This window comes from Sinohyriopsis cumingii, chromosome 9, assembly GCF_028554795.1.
Source record: "Sinohyriopsis cumingii isolate HCF-2022 chromosome 9, ASM2855479v2, whole genome shotgun sequence".
Classification (NCBI taxonomy): Eukaryota; Metazoa; Mollusca; class Bivalvia; order Unionida; family Unionidae; genus Sinohyriopsis; species Sinohyriopsis cumingii.
The window spans coordinates 43,439,435-43,464,725 of record NC_142969.1 but is presented as its reverse complement, the minus strand read 5'-3'; the positions used below and the strand labels follow the sequence as shown (position 1 = coordinate 43,464,725).

The following is a 25,291-nucleotide window of genomic DNA, read 5'->3' as shown; positions in this document are numbered from 1 at the left end:
TGTATCTCTGATGCAACTGGAGTGCAATATAAATTATGTTTTGAATTTGAGCAGCTAGTGGATAAATCACGTAAGAAATTATACTTTGATTTAACCTTGTAATATCTTCATCTGCGAAACCTGTGCCATCATGCAGAAACAAAATCCAGCCTGTTATTTTGTCACTTGTTGTCATCGATTCAGTTCATCAGCTGATAGTTTTCTCCAACATTAAGCAATACCTGTTCAGCTGCTGAAATGACGTTTGTAAGCAGTTAACATAACAGAATTTGTATGCGATACAAAACCTTTGATGTACATTACTTTGTTATTCATGTTCATTTTCAAACAAACTCGAACTTTATAGAAATACTTTTTATTTGTTTTTTTTTTCTTTCTCCAGCAATATCTCCAATTATATATTTGAGAATATAATTGTTATAACAATTTATGTTCAATAAATCATGTTAAATTGGTTTACAGGATTAAAGGGCTGTACTTCCTACTAGTCTTCAATTTGAAGTTTATTAAATTATTTGTTTGCCAGTCTCTTTAACATCAGAAGCAGGGGCAATCTCCAATTATTTTCAACAAAACGAAATAATTTTCAGAAAGTTCGTTTTCTTCATTATGTGTTTTCACAAATAATGTTTTCTGTTGAACAATTCAATGATAATGGCCAAACATTATTCTGGTGAAGTGGATTTGCTTCGCCTAATATTAGGTCTAGAATTATTATTTTCTAAAATCAGAATAATTTATCATGTATACGCTAGAGGGCGTACAGAACTATGTCTTACACTTTATGAAAAACAAATGATAACTTTTGAGTAGCATCTAGAATGGAAACTGGTTCCCAAGCTATTAATAATTTTTAAGTTTCAAATCCAATTAAAGAATTACCAGATTTCTAGTCTACACATTTTACATTACAGTAGGATATTATATTGATGTTCTTGATGAGGTATGTTCTGGTCCAGATATCTAGAACCGCTAAATTACACAATCAATTATTACACTTCGGAGTTTATGTATCAACCAGATTATGTCTTAGAGAATGGGTAACTGTAATTCTGTAATGGGTAACTGTAATTCTGTAATGGGTAACTGTAATTCTGTAATGGGTAACTGTAATTCTGTAATGGGTAACTTTAATTCTGTCTTTACAGTTTGATAAATGATGATGTTCTAACAATTAGTCTCTATTTTACTAAAACCTTTTCCATTTCTAAATAAAAGATTAACGTACTACATTAAAATAGTTTCTACATTGTTTCCGGTGTTCTGGGAATCACAAAAATACTTCATTTTGAATTTATCACCAGGTTTTGAATTCTAAGATCGTGGAAAGATAAGTTCCTTTGGACTGAGATCTGAAATGAAAGGGACTAAAACATTCAACATTTATTATGTATATTAAAGAAGATTAGTTACATTAAAATTTAAACATTTCAATAGTTCCATTATTTTGCAGTAGAATAACTATTTTTCAGTACTGTGCGGTTCAGGGTCAGACTGGATTTACTTTAATGGCTCTTGCTACTGGTTCAGTCCCAAGTATGGGATAGGATCCAAGTTGTCATGGTACCAGGCTAGAACCCACTGCATGCAAGATGGCGCAGACTTGGTGGTCATCCACTCGGAACGGGAAAACGGATTTGTCATCAACATGGTAATGGAAGACAAAGATTTGTATTTGTTCCTTAGTTTGGCCACTGCCGGTTTATACTTATACTATAATCCATATGAGTAAGACGGAATGAACATATCACCAGTCTATAGTTTTATAAATTAAACATAATGTTTAGTCCTTGAGGAGACCAGTCAGAAAATTAAAAATCACCCTTTACATGAAGAGGATTGTGTGTGCCCAACCTGTCGAAAATGTACATTCAAAATAGCGGACAACGGCTAAAATAAACAATCATCCAAAGACCTAAAATTTGTTTCATGTTATCATATGGTTATGATATATTCCATATTTATAGTAAGAAGTTATATATAAGATATGCATATCCTGTCCCAAACCTGAACTTCTAAGTTATGACAGGCTAAACGGTGTAGAAGTGTAAGCAATACCAAATATGAACTGGAATCCTTATATTTAAAGTAAAAAAATGAATAGGAATCATATTTAAATTACCCTCATTGTGATTCTTTGCTTCTGGTGAGTAAAATAAATCGGTCATAGGGTTTACTCTATTCAGTTACATTGGCATTCTTTTAAGTTTAATTAATTGCAACAGAATTTTTTTCCCCAAAAAATGTGCATTTTACAATGCAAATATCACTTCTTTCTTTCAGCTCACCATGAAGGCAGATACAAATTCATGGATCGGATTTGAGGCCGTGCATCAAGGTTCCTTTGGGTGAGATAAGTGGGGTACCTGACCTAAATTGGGATGGTGCCTGAAATTTCACCTGACCAGAAATATGTCACTTTTAGGAAAGTTACCATGTTATGGGAGTAATTTGGTTACTAAGTCAGTTACCATTAGGGGCCCCGAGTGGCTGAGTGGTCTAAAGCGCTCTTCGTTACGGATCACTGCCATCTCACCTCTGTCTGTGGCGGTTCGAGTCTAAGATTCAGCCAATGTGGGTATGTGAGAAAGCTTGCCAGTAGCTTCTCGAGGGTTGGTGGTTCTTTCCGGGGTTTTTCCGGGTTCTTCCTCCACCATTAATACTGGCCGCCATGTATAGCCTATCGTGTGCTGAAAAATGGTGTTAAACCCAACAACAACAACAACAGTTACCATTAATCATTACTGAACTGAAACAGATATAAAACATTTTCATTTTGATTTTATCTCAGTACATGACCGACCATTTTGCATGTCAAGGTAATAAAGGATACTAAATAGTTCAGGAGAAATATACATTTTGGTCAGAACATTAAAATAATGACAAGAACAATAGATTATTCTCTATATCAAGTTTGCAACAGAACAATTAAATTCTATAAAAGTGCCAACTTAACTTTGCAAATACTTTTGTACTTTCCTGAAACATGTTTTATTTTTATTTTTAGTTGGGTTGATGGCTCACCTGTTGATTATGTGAAGTGGATGTCAAACGAACCTAACAATGCATATGGAGAAGAAAAATGCGCCAGTCTGTTGAGTTTTAATGGTATGATTCAAGATACCAAATAATATTATTGAGCAACATGGTGTCATGAATAAAATGTGAGAGCATATTATCAATAATGAAAATTTGATCAAATCAGAAAGAAACGTTTTGAACATAAAAATATTTTTCAAATCGATACAGTTTGATTCTCAAGTCCTTAATTTTATACAGTTTCATTCACCCACTTTTGTTTTACAGGCTACTGGGAGGACGATGACTGCAACGATGTCAGGGGATTTATCTGCAAAAAACCCAATGGGACAACAGCGGCAAGAACAGTTCCGCCCACTCCGATTACACAGGGGGGATGTCCTCCAAACTACACACCTATGTACAATAGTAAGTACATGATATCTGTCTGATTAACGACTTTTATCTATACCAAACTTAAGTTCAGAAACTTAAATATTGAATCCATTTTTTTAAAAATACCTTGTTTGTGGTATCTTTAACAATAGACAGTTCCAGCGATGGTGAAATGCATATCAAGAAGACCGGATGAGAAACAGACTTTGAACAATACGATCTGCTTCTGGGCAGACTATTTAGGTCTACGACGCCACATATTACTAGTTACCACCTTGATAAGGGAGATAACAAATAAGGGCGATAACAAGACATAAAAATCATACATCTGACCTAGGCGACACTTTGTGGCATATAACAATGTTACTGGGGAAAACTCAAGTCAGTGGAACACACACAAGATATATCTGCATTTTTCAGTATATCATTTGCTTTAATCACTGGATCAGAGTTATATTCCGCCTTTCATTTCAAGCTAATTTCTAAATGCGGAACAGTCTGAAAACGTGTGTACTTGGAAAAATTGGAAACAATTTAAATATAATTTCCATTCAAAGTTAAATCTGTGAGATTTGTTTTTAAATCTAAAATTAATACAGGTGAAATAAGGAAATCGTTTAGATTGTAGCCACAAAGACAAATGTCTGAAATACTTATTGCTAGGTGACATTTTCTAAGTGTTTAAGAAGTGGTTGCTAATACAGCTGGATATATTTGTCCATATTCTATGCTCAATCAGTAATATTTTGCTGCAGAAATAATGGTAGGATTTAGAGAATAATATCATTTCCTATGTTAATACCTGCTGTATTTCATAGTGAATACAGAAAGCGCGATATTTCAGACATGGTGAAGCAAAGATTTAAAACATATCACTTTTGTACCTCAAAATCAAATTTATCTGGCATTTGTACAAGAAAAGGAAACTTTATTTTTATTTTTTACCAATCTTGCTCCTGAATGGAAGCTTAGAATATTAAATTCACTATTCAGCACACCACACCACCTACTTTACAATAAATAACCTTGAAACCTTTTTTAGGTTGACCATACAAATATCAACTTAATATAGCGGTAGGAAATCTTATGACCTAATTTTTGTAGTAAATTACATTTTAACCATTTTGAAAACTATTTCATCATATCCAGCCACAAAGCACGTCCAATTTAGTAATGCATCACTGAGTGTTTATAATCGTTGTTAGGGTATTAAAGGGAAATACCTACTTTGAAATGGTACTGAGTCTGTTTTCTTCAGCAAAATATAATTTCCATGTCTGAAAGGTAATGCAGATTCCATTTATTTGCTCGAGCTCGGAAAGTGTTCCTTTCTGCTGCCACAGATGTAACTTCATTGGGCGCACAAAATCGAGCGTAGTATGCCATGATGGGAAATATGGCACTTGTTAAGGGTATATCTTTAACATACGAAGATACATAAATTATAATAATAGGAATTGTTTTTCATTTTGCCAATACTTTTCTGTTTCACACTTCAGTATATAATAATACAGAACAATTGCTGAAGAAAGTTGTGTGTTGTTGTTGTTATTGTTGTTTTAGTTTTGTTGTGCTTTCAATAATTTCTCCAGATTTACTCCATTAGATAACAAGTGTTTCTACCTCGGAGGACTCCCGTCAGCAAACGGGGCAAACTACACAAGCGCCATTCAGAAATGCAATGCAACGGGTGGAGAGATTGCTGCCATCAACAGTTACCAAGAGCAGGGTAGGCCAGAATAACAGACTGATTAATTAGCCTATTTGAAGCTTTCATGAAACATTAATCGATCCAAATTCCAGAAAAGCATATTCATAACTAGTAATTCTAAATGACCAATTTCTTAGAATCAGCGCATTCAGTCACAAACTCGTATTTACACTTTCCTCATTGACTTTTGAAAATTATCAATCCGTTGTTGTGCAGTATAAAATATATAGACATGTCTAAATCTTAACACATACTGATTGTCTTCATTTTGTGAGTGCTGTTGACATAGAAAAAGTTCCTATATTCTCAAAAGAAACAGCACTGTAGAGATGTTAACTCGAGTTTTATGGTCATCATTGTGGATGTGGAAAGCACGTCATATATGCATATTATATTGGAGCTCCATTTCAGGAGAAAACCTTGTTTACTTTCCAACAATTAGCAATTTTCAATAAGTAATTAAACTGTTTACAGTCATCTGGCGGAACTTCGTCACTGGAACCATTAAACATTTCATATGTGCTTATAGACATAGAAATTATTAGCTGCAACTAATAATAAATACGTATAATCTATTACAAAGAATTTATTTTAATTAATGTGAGAAATAACTCAGTTTGACAGGATGCAGCCATATATCTCTTCTGTATCATCAAGCTGAGGTGACTGAGACCTCAACTCAAATATTAGGTGTGTCTTTTATGATTAATTGAAAATATGTTGACACATAACATCAGCATGATGGAGTCAAATTTTAGACGGGTTACAAATAGAATTATTCCTAAAGTGATCCAGCGCATTAAACTTATCATGAAATGGAGTTGAAAATGTTACTTAATTTTAAATTTCTGTTGACTGAATGAACCATTTCAACCAAATTTTGTGACACTTCATCACCCAAGAACTTATATAATTATTGATTTGCATGTAAATTTTCAACAGCAAGGTTTTCAGAATACACTGTCAATAAAGCCGATAAAAACTTCATCGTTAGAACTTAGTTTTGCGAAATCTTGTTCAGTTGTGAAAAAGTATCTATTCAAAGACATTATTTGACCTTGTATGAAAATAAAACCTTTCAAGAATTTGAAAGTCATTGTCCAGCCGCACCATCATGTCATCCTCTACATTCTTGCCAAAGAAAAACCTGCATGTGTACATATAGAGCACCATTCTATTGTCCAGAATAGCATCTCTTAACACAAATGTTCAAGTCTTTATGATGGATTGGTATGAACATGGACATTTTCACGTTATAAAAAGAAAATCTATTTGAGGAAGAACGAATCTTTGGCATATCCAAATAGAGATAATTGCATACCTTTTGGACAATATATATCACAATGTATTCTACGGCAAACCATGTAGAATTCTAGGGATACTGAGATTTTTTAAAATGGCGGACGAAGAAAAGTTTGTCTATTCTACACTGTACACATGCTAAAAATCAAGTGCTCTACACGGTTAACTTTTCCAAGCTCAGTTATATTGCTTTTGATGAACCTTCACTGGTAGTATAATACAGTTAGTTGGATTCTTTTAGATTTACATCAAATTTATTTAATGAAGACTATTCACATGTTGCTGTTAAAATGAAGTAATTTTCAAAATACTGATACACTCCCCGCTTCAGATTTTTAAAATCTTAAAATCTGCTCAATTTGGACCCCAAATATGTGCTATAAACGTGAGGCATGTGTTCTGCATGGACATTCTTTAAAATTTCAAACTGTCCCATGCATGTCAGCAACATTCCTTTGTCCAGACCAGATATCATTCAAATAAATGAAAGGTACATTTTCTAAAAACCTACCTGTCTGACCCTTCATCATCCACCTTCTTGAAAATCCACACGGTATCCCAACATATATCTATACACGGTTTCCTGTAGCATCAAGTGCATCATGGTTATAGTTTTTATCTAGCTCATGCTACAGGCTGAAGCAAGGAACTTGTTCCAAAGAAACAAGAATGTTTTTATACAATTGTATTAACATATCTTTGTCCAGGTAGGTATGCCAGCATTTATGTAGATTTTTATTGCAGCTTTATGCACAATCACTAAAATAGCACAGTATATGACACAGGGATTCTAAACTCCAGACAGCTGCCAGATCACCGGCCATACCCCTTTTGGTATGCAAATGAAGTTCCCAGTTGTCGATTGAGCAGTAAGATTAAAGGCACAACAGGAATAAATTTGGCTCATGCAAGCTTCCTAAATGTGCTTACCAAGTTACCTACAAAAAAATGTTTGTTTGGAAAGAAATTTATATTTTATGCATTTACCTATCTTAAATTGAAATTAAACATGTAAGTAAAATCAGTACCGAACGAAACATTACCATTTTACCGCCATTCTGGTATATAAGTTTTAAACTTCTACAGTAGATACTGTCAACAGAATACACATTTTGCTGCTCTAAAATGTGGAAGTGAAATAATTTAATGAGTTAAAATATGGAGCAATACATTTTTAAATGCGATAAAAGCATATAATGTAAACTTTATTCATGTTTCTTGAATATAAAGTTTGTACAAAAAGACAGTGGAAATATGTATGCAAATTCACAATTCTTCTTGTATCTCTTAGTTTTAGAGTTTGCTTCAACGTACAGTGCTGTTCCATCTTTTACCAGACAATTGCTTCAATGTCCCATTGCACCAATGCTCTCTTAAATATTTGACAGAGAAATAATACATTATTTCATACGTTAATCATGAAATATAGGAGCAGTGTACTTTACAAGCTATATACCAAAAATGAACCTTTCTGGCCCCTTTAACAAATCCACCTTATGAATTTACACTGCACTGGGGATGTAAATGGCACGGCAGTAGGGACTTGGCGATCTTTGGTGGACAAGGTACTGAGTTTCTTTCGCCACTATTTTCATCTTCGACAATCTAAACATAAAATTGTATATAACAACATTATGCAGAATACAAGATTCAAACGCACTTTTTCAGCCTTCCTAATTACAATGATTCAAAGCTACAGTTTTGGATTTTGGATCGGTTTCAATGACCTAAATCACGATGGCCGTTATGGGTGGCAAGATAACAGTGAAGTTACCCTGACGAACTGGGACAGAGGACAGCCCAGTGGATACAGCTATTACTTAGTGGGCAGAGTATGTTATAGTTCTTTTACCAATTACGTTAGAGGAGAGCAATATATATGATAACACAATACAATGCAAAACGTTCTAAAGCTCATTTTTTCTCTAGTTAAATTCTTTTTTAAACACACACCATGGTTAGTTATATACAGGTGTGTTCACTAAATTGGAATCACCATTTATTCGAGACAATTTATCCTACTAAAGACAAGATATTACGTAATGTCTGGGCAAAGCATAACCAATTATAAATCAATGAGCTTGCGAGCTTAAAGCTCACTTTGACCTATGTTAAATACATGTTAGCTATTGTTGTACTAAACTTACAGGAATGAATAATTATTTGCTTCATTCTTTATACACAGACCACATCCTAGCCTATGATACAACAAAATGCTCTGGATATTGGTTATTTCTCATGGACAGATCAGATGACCTCATGAGCAAACAATAAATCTTGACTCATTCCAGTTGATTGAAAGCCTAGTTCATTTTCTTGAGTGACAAAGTCTATGGGTCTGCAAATAATGTATTTTCTAATAATAGACAATACATTGTATGCATTGTATCTACTCTTGTCATTCCCTCTATGGACATTTCACTGCTCTCACATTCCATTTTCCATCTTTGGACATTTCTCTGCCCTCACATTCCACAAAATCGGTCATCATCTGATGAATTTTTCAAATATTTAAATGCAGACTTAATAGATGATATAGGACTCAATTATGACTCGAAGAAACAACCAAAATGAGAAATCTATTGTTTCATTGATGATTCATTGGTTTTAGGTATAACATACTTATCTCGAGCCTTTTAGTGTAACTTTATATAGCTGTGACTCTATCGTCTTATGCTACGTAACAGAAAGAAGCAAAACCAACATGTTTAGCAAACTTCAATCAAAGATTTACTTCCTCTAAAGACAAAGTAAAAATTTTAGAGGAACTTACTGTGTTCTGAATTAAATCCCAAATAATTCTAAATGTTCCGTCACAAGTCCCCAAGTATAGAATATTCCGAATGGATTCAATATTTGGATGTGCCGATATATCAATAATCTGGAATGTGTTGCTGTACCAATAATCTTGATGTACCAGTGATATCATTCTAAACCCAATTAAAAATGTTTCCACAGCCTGATATTAAAACAGGAATGAATAATTGTTTATTTAATCCTTTATCTACACATTCTTACCTGACCTATGACGCAACAAAATGTTTTGGATAAAAATTATTTGTAATGGTGAAATTCACAAACTTGTGAACAATGTCAGGACTGGCATGAACTTACATTTTAGCAAACATTTTGTTTGCCTTTTATAAAGATGACAAAACACAGACGTTACATGATAATAGTCAGGTAGGACAAATATCTACCCTCAATCACTGACAAAGCTCAACCACACATTATAAATTAAATATACATACAAGTATTATTGTGATAATCCTGATAATGTAATATGCGGTTAGTCATGTAAGTCAATTATGAGGGAAAATAGCCATTAAATTTGTCACTTTTACTGGGTCTCCAAATTAAGCAGACAGGCCTGTACTGGGAAAATTTTAATAACATAAAATAGTATTTACAAGCCGGAGCAAAGTCATCTTTTGTATACTAAAATTCCATTCACTGAAACTTAAACTATCCTTCAGACGATAAAATAGACGATAAAACAGATTTATGAAGATACCAGGGGCAAATCTGGGACTGGAGTGGATGTATTGTTTGCTCGCCCCCTCCGCCAATTAATGCGGACAAAACAACCAGAACATTTCCTTGAGCAAGTTCTGTTTACTGTTAGAGAGTTGAAATAACACCCCTGGAAGCACCTAAAGTGCAAAAGCTTCAGGGGGCTTCGTCCCATAGACCACCACTGGGGTCCTACAGACTTTGCCTCATGGGCCTCTACAGAAGGAGGGTGGGGTCCAGCATACGGGCTCCTTGTCTACTTAGGTCTGCCTCACGATGCACATGGATTAATTGAACCGTCAAATGTCAGTCATATTATGAGATGACAAATAATCAGGTGTAACTGTGTTTTATTGGAATTGAATTTGTCATTATTTATATACATCATGCACTTAGATCACTGTTAATTATTTCAGTATAACAAACTTTTTACAAAACTGTCGTCCTGCTATGGGCATTATATACAACAGGATAACCTTTTTTTCAGGATAATTGTGTTCAGATGAGAAGTGACACTCGGAGAGTAGGAAAGTGGGAAAACATTCAATGCAGTCAAGCTAAAGCTTATGTTTGTCAAGCATTTCGCAGTAAGATCACTATATATATATATATATATATATATATATATATATATATATATATATATATATATATATATATATATATGTGTGTGTGTGTGTGTGTGTGTGTGTGTGTGTATAGCATCAGATTATATCTGTATTGCTAAATTTGTCGACATTTCATCTGTGATTGATTCTTATAGAATTAGGAACGTGCTTACATTTGCATCCAATATTGTCAAGCAGAATAAAATGATATTCAATTAAGTTCAAAAATTATTTTAATTTGAGGAAAACTACGAAAGTTTTAAACATAAATGAGAAGAAAACGTACGTGTTATATTGCTGTTTCTAAATTAGAAATTCTCTTTTACATTTTACTCGGGTGCATCCACCTCGCTTACATATGGAAATAGTATATCTCCTTAGATTTTGTCCTTGTATTGCATTAATTGTCATTGACTCGGTGGTTGTTTGAGATCCCATTTTTCTCTGGTATATCCTTAGCCTCATGCTCTCTGTAAGAAGCATTGCTATCGCAAAAGTGTCAGCATTACATTTTGAAATCCTGTCCATTCTTGTGTAACGTAAGTTAAGCCTTTTACAGGTACTGCGTATCCGGCATCCAGTTCACCACAGTCCATCTGTATACAAGGCTACACCATGTATGGATCAAGTTGCTTCCGAGTCAACAAAACCCCACTTTCGTGGAACAATGCCCAGGCTACGTGCGCAGGGGATGGTGGGAACCTGGCATCACTCCTCAGTGTGTATGAGGCAGCTTACGTTGACGTCATTACATCTGATATCTCAACACCCATCTGGATTGGATTGTCTGATAGCAAGGTAATATGTTGAATAAATAACAAATTTTTACAGTGGAACCACAGTCTTGTATTGCCCAATCTCTGCATTTTCTAGGTTGTCTGTATATTCAATACATACCTGAATTTATTTAGGAATACAAGTTAGATCCTTTAGATAACATACTCTCAAATCTCCTTTCTAGGAGAAGATTTCCCGATTCATTAATTATACAGAAATTATGTGATGACAGATCTCTTGAAATATTATGGTACAATAGTATGTATCACCTTATGATGTCTGCTGCTCGCTAAAATGAATGATTTATGTATCTACACAATCTGAGTTTTTATTCAGAAGGAAGGAACCTTGCAAATATAAATGATACATTTTCTTATATTACAAAATGATTTTGTAATACAAGGAACTAGCTATATTATATTTTAAACAGACATTTAATAAAATAAAATTATAGTCTAAATATTTTAATTATATTTTATAATGTACGAAACGGTCATTATTTGTCCTCGGTGGCTTGCCATCTTTTGCTATGTCATTCGGCAAATTATCTTTCTTGCATGGGAACAGTGTGGTTTGTATCCAACAGTCAGTTAGGTAGACTGGTTTTTACTGTAATATGTATTAAAAATGTATTTAAAAAACACAGTGAAAACGAAACTAAGTGGGAAAGAAAGTCAATTCAAACTTTAAAAAGCTCTTTCTAATGTTACATCAGTCCAGCTGAGATGTAGGTTATACTCTCACACATTACATTAGCAAACAGTTACTAAGTCGACAATTCTTTGAGTGTTTTTCTTTTAAACAATTAAAAGTTATCTTCATCTTAACAAGTCATGTACAATTTAATTATTTCGAGTCTCTTGTCATCCATCCATTTCTCTATCTATCTGTCTGTCTCTTTGTATATATATTCTTCCCTGTCCATACTTTGATCATTGTGTCTGAGCTCCTTCTACACAGCTGTTAAAACACCTTGAAGGCATGACGATGGATATCTCGAATGCCTCTGCAAATCATACATATCATTCCAAACACAGGACACAAAAGAATTAACTTTTAAAAGATTTGCATGATGTTTAAACATGGCCTGTTGGAAATTCCAGGTCCGTGGAACATACAGTTGGGTGGATGGCTGGGCGCTTAGGTACACTAAGTGGGCAAAGGACGAACCGACTATGGGGGCCAACGATGGCTGTGTGGCAATGCAGGGGTCCAACTGGAATGACACTGTGTGCGATACCGCTTACCCCTCATTATGCAAGATGAGCTATTGTAAGTGTCACCAGCACTAGCAATTATTTCTAAATGCGTCATTCCGATATGAATCTCCTCAAATTATTTATCAGCGAAAACCATGAAATATTTGTTACGTTTGGTTAAACATCTCATTCTACCCTCTTCTCGCATTATTAATAGAATATGCCTTTTATATGTCTCCTTATCATAAAAAAGTCTGTAAAAAATTATAGAAATCTAGAAATTCCCAGGATAAATTATTCTTCAGGATAAATGCAATGTCTGATCCAACTTTGAATGTAACACACCTTTTGATTTGTCAAAAGTCAAAAATGTCTGGCAGTAAAATCCTTAATAGTCTTCTTTCTGCTCCTCATTGTCTGCAGCGTCCGCCTCGGAAGCTGGAGGTCGTGGGTTCAAACCTCGGCCGAGTCATACCAAAGACATAAAAACAATGGTACTAACAGCTGCCTCGCTAGGCGCTTAGCATTAAGAGTTTAGTGTTAGGACTGGTCAGTCTGATATCAGGATAATGTGAATGGGTGGGACATCATGCTACATGTCTGCAGCATGATGCCTCAGTGCTATACATCACTATAAACTGTCACACTGCAGACATCGTAGCGATATGACTGAAAAATTGTTAAAGTATGTTAAAAATCCTAATCACACACACACATACTCATTGTCTGCTGCTACCAAGAATTATGTTTTTATAATTGTTTTGCTGAAGTTTGTCCAAAAATGCTGCAGAATTGTGTTAACTGTCAAACTTTCATTCACACATTAACACTACCTTGTACATCTTCATGTTCTCATAATACAAGTCTATAATTCAATATATTTATAGTTCATCCTCCATCGACTACACCACTGTCCGGAGGCTACTGTGCGGACAAGAGCTGGCAATTATTTGGAGATGACTGTTACATGATAGTGGCAAACCAGTCTATGTCCTGGCCCGAAGCAAACTATATGTGTTCCAGACGGGGCATGACGCTGGCCAGCATTCACAGCTATGAAGAGAATCTGTTTGTCCTAAACATGCTGGACAACATGTTAGGGCCAGCCCCAACGAACGTCTGGATTGGCTTCAACAAGGGAATGAGTGAGTATAGACATAAATTCCAATGACTCTACACATAATTATATACTATATTTAAAAATCCGTCCTCAAGAGACATTGCCTAGTCATAAGAACTGCAGTAGATATAGCTGATTGGAAGCTGGGTGTTTAGTACGGCAATAAAGGTGATATTTAACTTTCCAGATTGCATTGCTAGATGGTCTGGACCAGTTAGAAGGTAGATGATAGCAAATGTTAAGGAAAACGATAACAATCCATTATGATGATGAGAATGTATTTAATTTGATGTTAGATTTAGAGACTATAACAGCCTTTAGTTGTAACATCTGTCTGCATGCGAATCATGATGGCGACGCAATTACTAATGACTGAATGGGCTTATTAAACCGTGTTGTTATTGTAGGTGGGTACCTAGAGTGGACGGATGGTTCAAGTGTAACTTACATCGACTGGGCAGATGGCCAGCCATCCGACTTGGCCAACAAGAATCAGGAGGACTGTGTGGAATTGCAGTTCTCCTCTGGCAAATGGAATGATGATCGCTGCATGCAGAACAAGGGTTATGTCTGCAAGGTCCATAAAGGTACAGTTCATTTTGTATTTTATCTTCACATATATTTTGTGATCCATACACAAAATTTATGTACATTTTTCTGTGCATGCTATTATTTCTAAACTGTTTTAACTAACAAACCTATATTAATTTTCTTACTTTAAAGTTTGTATATTAGAGATATAACCGATCAGACATATGATTTAACTATGATCTCATCATTCTACGTATTTGAGATTTTCAAATATGGGTCAATTTCATAACCCCAAATATACAAATTTGGTGCCTTCAGTCTATAGGCCATAGGCATTGAGGTAAATCCCATTGCCCTGGTCTTGGCAAATATAAGTTTGTGCACGCAATTTCAGTTAGTCATTTCTAGATGAATATGCTAATTTGTATTAAGCGAGAGAATTTTTAACTATTTAGTTAAAAATTTCATTATTGAACAAAAATTCTCTCCAGACTACATGGCGCCTTTTCTTACGTTAACTACAGCTTTTACTTGAAAGCCTCGGAGACATTGTTCTTAAAACATTCTTATCATTTACAGATGATCTTTTTTATTTTCAGTTTCATTAATTCTCATTATAGAACACAACCATTACGTTCATTTATTTCAGTAATTCCTTCAACAATCCCAGCTCTGACATCAGCCTCAACGAAAATAGCTAGCACATCATCAGCACCAGCAAGTAGTGCAAGTCCCACATCACTCAGCAGCAGGGCAGTTTCCTTGTCAAGTACTTCATCCAACAGTATCAGCAACACTGTGTCAATTTTATCAACCTCAACACCTTCCAGGACAAGTCGACAAAGTGTCTCACTAACTCATGCACCATGGACTGCACGTTTACCCCCTCCTACAGCACAACATCAAGTTGAAGGTATCAATTAATATGAACTTTCAATGCTTAGTTGTAACACTATGTACATTTGCTGGAAAACTTGGTTAGTGTTAAGTGATAGCTTAGTACAGCTCAAAGTAATAAATAATATATGGGACAATTGGACTATGTCACTTAGAGAACACAATTAAGTGTTGCATGGTAAAAAAGTTAATAATGGTTTCTAATGTTTGTTGTTTGTTTCGGTTTCATAGTTATTTATTAACAGGAAAAGATCTTTTATAGCATTTCTGTATTGGCTTGGATACTGTTCCATCCTTGGTTTTTCTTTCTTTCTTTCTTTGCTCAAATATATTCTTGATCATCTTCTATTTTTGGCATGAAATTTGGAAATTAAATAAACACGAGTTCAAGGTGAGATACCGGTTTAAAATGCAATTGTGAAACGTTTATTAAAATCTAGCTGGGTGAAAAAAGAGATGAATTCCAGACCTGTCTGCAGTCTGTGGTTGATAAAATCAAAACACATCCTAAGTAAAGGTAAAGTAAACGTAAATCTTGCTAAAAGGAGGACAACATAAAAAAAGCAAATAAAGAGCACCATAATGGACAGATGAAAAGAAAGTTTCACAATGAGGCAAACTTCAGAATATTAGCAACTTAAAAACAGAACAGAAATAAATTTCGACATTAACGGTGCTGGGTGCGCAATGTATTGACTTCAATGGCAGAAAGCTAACTTTACAATATCTGAAGTATCAATTAACATGAGATTAATATCGACCAGGTCCTACTATGTACCTCTTTTGTTTTGTCTAATCCTAATCAAGAAAAAGGATGTTTCAACTGTACAAACTCAGGATTGTGTTGATGAGTGAAACCAGATGCTAAAATGTCACAAATTGCCATCCAGTGGAGAAATGAAAGAGCCCTCCCCCAAGTTCATTTATTCAAGATGGCTAAGTTCATGATTGAAGTTATTTTAAATAGCATTAATGTATTTTCCTTTAATGTATTATTGAAATCTAAATTTTTTAATGTTGTCAAATAGTACTCAATGCAGATCAGAGTAAACCTAATCTGAGTAACAAAATGCAAGTTAAATATCTAATTCCATTAGACGTTGTGTTTTAATCTTTGAATGAATTTGAGTTTGGGATTGGAGGAAAAATCAGTAATAAATGATTCACCGTGCAAATTACAATATATAGCAATGATTTGGAAGTTTTACAGCTCTAACATTTAGAAATATTTCATACATCTGTTTTTCTAGTTTCTCTTCCATTTTTCCAACTTTCTTTCAAGGAAGGTTTTGCTGCTGTCTCATCATATGTTCCATGTTAAATTACTTTTTAATTCCTCAATTTCAACTTGATCGTTTTGTCTTTAAAAATCCTATTTTATTCCAACTGTGATTTGTATAATTTTTTGCTCTTTAAATAGCATACCAGTTGCTGATGGTGGTGAAGATTTTGAAACGGAAGGGTTTGAGATTCATGCAGATTACATTAGAAACAATATTGAACACAAGTCATTTGAAAAATTGAAGAAAAAAATTAAAAAACATATTTAGATGAATTTCATTTGTCAACAAAACTTTTGTTCTTCACGACTCATCAGGTATAACTTTTCAACATGCATCTGATGTGTGGATTACAAATAGATTAAGAACAATAACAGTTAATGGTAAATAATTTTGGAATAAAAGACAACAGAATATAGTTTTACGACACTTGTGAAAACAGTGTTTCAATAATCGTCAAACAATTCATGATAAATCCTCGCTGCAAAACAATAAACAATTGATCCTTATATAAACACACAATAGGAAAGAATTTCAAACGAGTTAAAGTAGCAGCCATGCGTTTATTCCAATTTATTGGTTCAGAATTATTTGTTAGCACTGCATGTGATGGCGACATGTTCTCCATAATGCTGAAATGGCTTTAACACAATTTAAACAGTGACACATCACTGTAGTTGAATTGTGTAATATCTCTGAAAAGAATATTGTATTGAAGCATTAGTTTCTATCAGACAACGAATTCTCAAGTCCCGAATAATATTCCACTACTAGACAAATAAGACGCCTTTGACTGTCAAGTATTGGAATCAACAAATAGTATGGTTTCTGGTAGAAAACGATGCAAAGTGGCAAATTTCCTGCTGTTGTAACAAGATTTTTCACTACTCGATGGGAGGATATTTAAGGGCCTGTGTATTTTGTTGTGGAAGTAGTCAAATCAACATAAAGAGTTCGTGAGACTTGATGATGTAATGTTCGAAAAACACATTGAAGAGCTAAGCAAATTCCATCAGAAAAGAAACAAAATCCAAGCAAAGATGTTGTTCATTTGTCTATTTCTCTCATTGACATTTACAATATTTTACAATGGTTTTCCATCTGTTCCTTCAAACTGTACCATTTATTTCAGTAGCCCAGTTTCAGTTACTACCTGTCAAAAGTAGATCTTCAAGATCTGTGTGAGTCTCCACCAAAACTTCTTTCAGTGAATTTTCTGCTCTTTGTGTCAACGTTTATGTGATTTTCATTGACTTTTATCCTGGTCATAATCTCATAGACTATCTTGTAATCTTTAACCTTCTATTTGTCGTTCTCTTGATTGTGCTTTCGTTTAAATCAACTTTATATTGTCAACTTTTGTGTCTTTTTATTTCTTCCTTGATGTCATTTATTGCCAGATTAGGATATTGCCTAGGATATTACCTACACTGTAGTCACCTTATCACGTTCTTCATGTCTACCATTTATGCTTTAACTGTGATGCTCTTGGGCATAGCGTCTTATCCCGCTGGTCTCCTAATTAATACAGATACAAATTCGCAATATGCGCATGTTAAATCTCCTACATTTTCTAATGCACTGATTTTACCATGTCTGTCACATTCCAGAAATTGATTAGTTTTGAAAACCTAAAAGTTGTCATTTCTTTGATACTGCTATCTAAACATTGTGATGTTACCATTTGTTTGAACAGCATACTGGTTTTTGCATTCTCACAACTCATAAACGATTCATGGATTCATGGTATCTTCTCCATTTCACAAGCAAATACCATTTGTAGTTTATTTTCATAGTTTTCAGGATCTTTTCAATTTTGTCTGCATTATCTTGCTTTTTGTACAGAGAGAGAACTTCTGCTTGAAAACATGTTATCTTGTCTTATTCTTTCAAATGATCCAGTTTGTAAGATGCAGCTCTAAATTGCATTACTTGCCTGATTTGAAATATTTACTTGGCAAAGTTAGCAAGTTATCCCTTTGTAACTATTGTTTTGTCATTTGAAGTTGTATATCTTTAATTTGAAATTTTGAAGTTCCAAATGTATCAGTTGCCATAGGAAAAATTTGTTATCCATGAATTATTTTCTTCAGTGTCATTCTGATTGGGGTTATGCCCATTAATATGTGATGATTGTTTCGTAGCCATGAAGAAGCTAATGGTGCTGTACTCGATGTTATTGCATTGATTGCAATTTGTAGATCTGCATTATTATGTGAAGCATTGCTGTCAATCATTTTTACTTTCGAATATGAAAATCAACATTTATGTTCCCCTTAATGTGTACTTGTAGCACAACCAGCTAAAACCATAATTGTATCCAATCCAAACTAGTAAACAAAAAATTATGTATTCATGCTGATATAGTTGATTTTAGGTTAAACTCGTTTAATATTTCTTTCACGTCTTTCAACACTTTTTGAGTTTAAAGCAATAAGTGGCTTCGCTCAATCATAGAAAATGTTCAGTTTTGTTTCTATTATGAGTTTCCATATTAAAGCAATAACAATTTGGATGTCGAGTGTATTTTGTTAATGTGTGTTTTGGGGAGTTAATTTATATTTATAAAATAAATCAATAAAGCAAGTTCATGCTAGTTGCGTCAATTTGAATTTTGCATAAATTTTTAAGTGGCAGAATAGCTAAATGTAATCATGCGTCAGTCGTTGATACGAATAATGCAGTTTTCTGCACAGGAACACCATCTGGAATCTTGTAGCAAATTCTAAAACAGAAGTCACAATTTATTTTTTATTGTTATCTGAATACATTCTTTCCTTGTTTTTAGTGATAAAGTCTTCTGACAAGAATCTATCGCCCTCCAGCATAGCCGGGATTGTTCTAGGCGTTATGGCGTGTCTTGCATTCACTTGTGCCATTCTTCTGGTTCTTAAGAAGAGATATAGCGGCATGTTCGGCTTCCGCCACAATATGGGGGATCGGTCGTTTGAGAACCCTGTGTATAGTAAATCTAACGATTCCGTGGACATACAAAATAGCTCAGCAAAGGAAAATGGAGCAGGTGTTCGAGACTTACAGCACTATGACGAAATTGATATTTGATTCATCTATAATATATATGTAGTGCAAGTTGTAAAAGAAAATGGAAGGGAAAGACATATTTTTTTTTATATTGTCCTGAAGAATGAACCAAATGAAGTTTCCGAAATGTATGGTGAGCTTCCTAAAAATTTGTCAAAATATGAAACAATTTTTAAAACAAATATTTATAAGAATCGAACGAATCTCCTTGGCCAATTCATTCATATGTAAAGCTGTCGCTGACAAATGTTTACTTTTTTATTATAATACCTTTCTAGTAATGTGAGGATGATAACAACTTTTTTCAAACAGACAAAACATATTTTGGCTTATATACGATGAAAAAACAGTATCACTTCCATATTTAACTGCGCATCAAGAACTTTCCCCATTAGACATTCACTCCTATAGTTTTTTCAATGGAATCATGTGCAAGATACCTGTTTAAGTTCACATCTATGTTGCAGGATGGACTTCATGTTTTGTTTTATACTGCATGGTAAACCTTCAGGCATAGCATAGAATTCAAAATATTACTGTATGCTGAATGTCATCGGAAAATCAAACATACTACTGACTCTGTCTATGCCACACAAGAAACTAAGTATATTGTGTTCTTAACAGTGAGTGAAATTCTCCCACAAGACTTCATTATCAATAACTTCCAGATTTTGTGCATGTGAACAGAAACTGTGAAAACTTGCCCCATTGTAACGAAGCTGTTTGAACACTAAAGTTATGGTCAAAGTTCAAATTTGAGAACAAATATTTCTCCATATAAATGACATTATATGCACTTTTTTCACGCCCAGCATATTACATTCCTGCTATTTATATTTATCTTGCGACATGCGTTTGACGTTATTAAAATTTAGACATTTTGGTTCAAGTTATGGGAACGATTTTCGTCTTGGTTTGTTCACGAAAGTAGATGTGAGGATATCTGTAATAAATCGCAACAACTACTTGAATTTCCAACCTGAAACAGAAAAGTACCCAAAGTGCTTAATTAAACGATTATTTGTTTCGTCATTCTGTATGTCCATGATGAAAATGTTACCTTGATTCTGCGTAAAAATCTTCTCCTGAAATAATCAGTCTTGAATCAGATACATAACAATGCAGTCCTTAATCCTTCGTGATTGACAGCTATTGTGCATATACCTCATCACACTCACTTCATTATGAGCATCAGCTATCTCTATGTTTAAGGGAAATCTTACTTTATAAGTTGTATGGTTAGTATTTAAGGCTCTAGTCCAGCGTGGCATATCACTCGTTTTCTAAAAATGGGCAACTATGCATGACCAATGTAAATCACACACGCATTAATATTTTAGATGATTTGTTCAAATGTGGCTTTGTGTGTTTGTTTGTTTTGTTCAAATGTGGCTTTGTGTGTTTGTTTGTTTTCAGAAGTTTTCCTCATGAACAAATAGTATTTAAGCATAAAACATTTATGTTAATCCCGTAGAGAAATGACGTCATCTAGATATCTAGTAGACATCAGTAATAGGGACATGACAACTGAGCTAGTCGTCTGGCAACATAAAAAGGTACTGAGATAATTTGTTCTGCTGTGTGATAGTTCAGAATCATCATCGTCATTTTGTTTTATATTTTGCTTTCGTTTTCATCTACTTGAATTACAGAAATGAAGACATCTAAATATGATTATGAATCATTCATTTTTATATTAAAGTTTGTGAGCAAGATGTAAATATGTAGATGTGGCCTATTGTCCGATAGCTTGCATTTTAAAATGTGTGCAATTTGATGTTAAGTGCAATGTTTGTATCTTCTTATTATGTTGACCATATGTGCTAATGATGTATGCATATATAAACTGTGTTTTTTCGTTGTGCATGGCCATCATTTTTTAAACTCTTAATTCAATATCCTCGTGATTCCACATCTTACACGTTTTCCTGCACTATATATTGCCAGTAACGTCTAAAAATAGTACTTTCACAGCAACATACCTAAAACATACCGGTAGAAAAGAAAGAGTTTTCAACTGACTGTTTTAAAGTCTGATTGTCCGTGTACCAGCCAATATATATATATATATATATATATATATATATATATATATATATATATATATATATATATATATATATATATATATATATATATATATATAATCATTTAACAAAACAGTAAGTTATCCGAGGTTATTATGGAATATTTGTATGCGTAAGATACAGAAGAACTCAGATGCAAGCAATCTTTCTTCCATGTTGCAAAACTTATTTTAAACACAACAGCAAGTGCTTCATTAAGCAATGGACGTCCACCCATTTCCACATATATATATTAGCATAATTTGTTCTGTTCCTCTAGATCAACCTACACGATTAGCGTATTAGATCAAAATGTTATGTATTTATAAAATATATACTGCTGTTTATTTTTCACGCAATCATATTACTGTTGCAACTTAAAATATGACTTCTCCCTTCTCTTCTGGGAGGGACAGCTCTGGTGGCCTAGTGGTTAGCGCGTCTGCCTCGGATGCAGGAGGTCGTGGGTTCGATCCCCGGCCGAGTCATACCAAAGACATAAAAATGGTACTAACAGCTGCCTCGCTTGATGCTCAGCATTAAGAAGTTAGTGTTAGGATTAGTCTACCCGGTGTTAGGATAATGTGAATGGGTGGGGCATCATGCTACATGTCTGCGGCTTGATGCCCCAGTGCTAGACATCACTATAAACTTATACACTGCAGACATCATAGCGATATGACAGACAATTTTCTTAAAGCTAAGTTAAAAATCCAAATCACACACACACACACACACTCTCTGTCTCTTCTGGGAGGTTTCTCTTATAACAAATTCATCCAGTTGGTTTGACTTTTTGGCATTTCCACGGCGAATTACATGTTCTTGTTCTTCTTTTTTCTACCCGGAGGTCCTCCTTCTATATTAGTAAGAATTTCAACATTGCAAACAAATTTCAGATACATTTATGTTGTAAAATGATTTTAATGACTTGTCAACATTTATTGTATCTAATCACAGCCCCATGATACTTGGCACTATAAAAAGGTGTACGTACTGACGGGGGAAGGGTCATATCAGTAACCGAGTATAACTGTATACTGCTTGCATTAAGATAGAGTAGAAGTATCCACATCCCTTTAGAAAAGAATTTTCTGATTCAAATAATTGCATTATGAATAAAAACTCGCTGAATCTTAGTTGGTGATGACTTTTCCGCTCGAAAGTTTAAGAGCAGAATCCGTCTCTGTGATTACGTTATTATGGATATAGTAAAATCATTGACGTCATTGAATAATACTCAAAGAATAATAAACATTGTCTCAGAATACTAAAATGTCTTTTCTTATTTTCTTCTTCTGAAATTATGGAACAAGGAATTTGTCATCATACCTCCGAGTAGACTTGTATTAATTTTTTTCATCCATTTGGCTGTTTTATTTTCTTATTATGATTATTTCATACTCAGTCTTAAATATTCGGGTCACCTTTCTTCTTGTCCCAGGAAAGAAAGAGAATGCGTGTAAAGTAACTGATTTTCAACTTAATTAGCAATGGGCGGCAAGGAAATAATATACACTCATTGAATTCAGGGCGTAAACTTGATGACCAACTTCTTATGGGCAGCCATCACCGCCAAAATTTTATTAATCAAATGATGTAGTAGGAAATCAAATGATTTAACCCAACAAATTAAATGATAAATCCAGATTCCAAATGATGTGGTGTCTTGGAATCTGAATTTGCCATTCCGTTTGTTGGGTTAAAACATTTAATTTCATACTACTTCATTTAATTTAATACTACGTCATTTGGAATCTAAATTCATCATTCGGTTTTATTCGTTAACTCATTTCATCTGACACCATGTCATTTGGAATCTGATTTTGAAATTAGCTGCTGTGGCTGTCAGATTGGCAACGTTTTCATTCATGACCAAAAAGACATCATTTTAGGCAATCATGACATCACAACAAGTATGGTGGAAATAAGCGGAAATCCCATACTGAAGAGACTTTCCGTTTTGGAGAAGTAACAGAACAAGATTTTCAAAATGGCTGCCATTGTAGCCATATTGGATATCAAACTGGTACCATTTCCTTTAGGACCAACTAGACTTCCTTCATTAAGTACAATTTGGATATGACCAATCATCTAGGAGGTACAGCTGTCACAAGATTTTCACGATAGCCATCATGGCGATCTTATTGAAAGTCCAATCAGCACCATTATCATTTTACAACCAACTAGAAATGGCAAGTAGTCTTTCAGTGAAAACCCCATCCTGATAGGGGCCCCAGATGGTCAAGTGGTCCAAGGTGCTCACCTTTAAAGCTCACTGACACCTCACCTTGTACACATTGGTTCAAGTTTGGAGTCGCAGGCTGGGCCAACATGGGTACTAAAGTAAGTTTGCCAGTAGCTTCACGAAGGTCGGCGGTTCTTCCTCAACCAACTATATTGGAATCTTGGATAGACCATTGTGTTCTGATAATGAAATCAAATCTGCAACAACCATCCAACCATTGATATCATTTATTCAGGAATGGTGACACGATTTTTCACATAGACATTGTGGCGGAATTCATGGATATCTGAACAGCCCTCTTTTTATTTATGACTAACTAGACATCATAAGAAGTCATTTATTAATAACCCCATGTAGAAACAACCATGATTCATTCAGAAGGTTTAGCAGTCATAATGGGTGTACAAACAGCATCGCTTCAGCTAAGACCTGCAAAATATCACAAAAACTGCTTGTGAAAAGTATGTTAGTATTACTGGTTGGTCAGGTAGAGTAACCACATTTTCAAGATGACCTTTATGGTGGCTTAATGGGACATAACATCAGAACCATCGTCATTGGGGATCAACCCAACATCACAAGAACTTGTTCAGTGACAACCCATTGTTGACATTATTAATTTAGGTGGAAAAGTTTTCTGATTTTCAAGATGACCATTTTACAAGCCATATTAAGACATCAGTATCATTTTCATTTAAGAACAGCTAGATCTCATAATAATTCTGTCAAAAAGTGTTCATCTCAATACCTTTCAGTTCAGGGTAAGTTGCAATAATTCAATTTTCAAGGTGGCTGCCACAAGGACCATACTGGAAGTCAGACCAGCACCATTTTAGTTTCGATCAACCAGAGATCATTCTTTTAGTAACAACACCATGTTGATATAACTTTTGGTTCAAGAGAAACAAGAGCAAGATTTTAAAGATGGCAGTATTAGACATCAGATTAACTTCTACTTCACCGAGGACCAGCTATACACAAGATGTCATCTTTTGAAAATACCATGTCAATATGGCTTTCCGTTCAAAAGTAGCAGCAACAAGGTTTTCAAGATGGCTTTCATACTGGATGCCTGATCCTCACAATGTTCATTTAGGAACAAGAAGATGTCAAAATTCCTCAAGTGAAACACCATGGTGATAGGACCATCCATTAACAATAACAAAATCATAAATATGGCTACTGTTGTGGTGGCCATCCTGAGCAGCATTTCCGTTTAGGACCAACTAGACTTTTAGGATGAATATGTGTCAAGCTCCATTGCAATCCTCCAAACATATAGGAGGAGTGTGCCAACAGCTATTGGCCAAGTGACAATAGACCATCCCACAAGTACTTCAAGTCTATGATAAGTAGAGTTAAAACAACACCAGTGTTAAGCATCTCAAGCCAACAACAACTATTGTACAAACCAATACAAGCCCTAATTGACACTTACCAGGCAATGTGGGTAATTTCATTGAAAGCTGTCTAAATATTATGTTACAGATGATTTAGCCAAAAAATGTATTATCATGATGGTCAGAAACATTTGGAATAATGCTGTTGTTAAATTTGAAAAGCTATGTAAGCATGTATGTCAA

The 25,291-nt window shown here is 34.5% G+C and overlaps 1 protein-coding gene across 1 annotated transcript in view; it reads left to right on the top strand.

The window, feature by feature from the left end:
• The window catches only part of LOC149791646 (macrophage mannose receptor 1-like), a 114,807-nt gene extending 93,555 nt beyond the window's left edge, over positions 1-21,252 (top strand). The window contains exons 28-40 of the mRNA XM_089970199.1: positions 1,473-1,651; positions 2,284-2,348; positions 3,008-3,108; positions 3,307-3,447; positions 5,021-5,143; positions 8,096-8,259; positions 10,428-10,527; positions 11,108-11,346; positions 12,429-12,597; positions 13,412-13,669; positions 14,052-14,231; positions 14,825-15,088; positions 19,141-21,252. Coding sequence (XP_089826325.1) covers positions 1,473-1,651; positions 2,284-2,348; positions 3,008-3,108; positions 3,307-3,447; positions 5,021-5,143; positions 8,096-8,259; positions 10,428-10,527; positions 11,108-11,346; positions 12,429-12,597; positions 13,412-13,669; positions 14,052-14,231; positions 14,825-15,088; positions 19,141-19,415 — 2,258 coding nt within the window. The 3' untranslated portion in view covers positions 19,416-21,252. The remainder of the gene's footprint in view (positions 1-1,472; positions 1,652-2,283; positions 2,349-3,007; positions 3,109-3,306; positions 3,448-5,020; positions 5,144-8,095; positions 8,260-10,427; positions 10,528-11,107; positions 11,347-12,428; positions 12,598-13,411; positions 13,670-14,051; positions 14,232-14,824; positions 15,089-19,140) is intronic.
• The last annotated feature ends 4,039 nt before the right edge of the window (positions 21,253-25,291 follow it).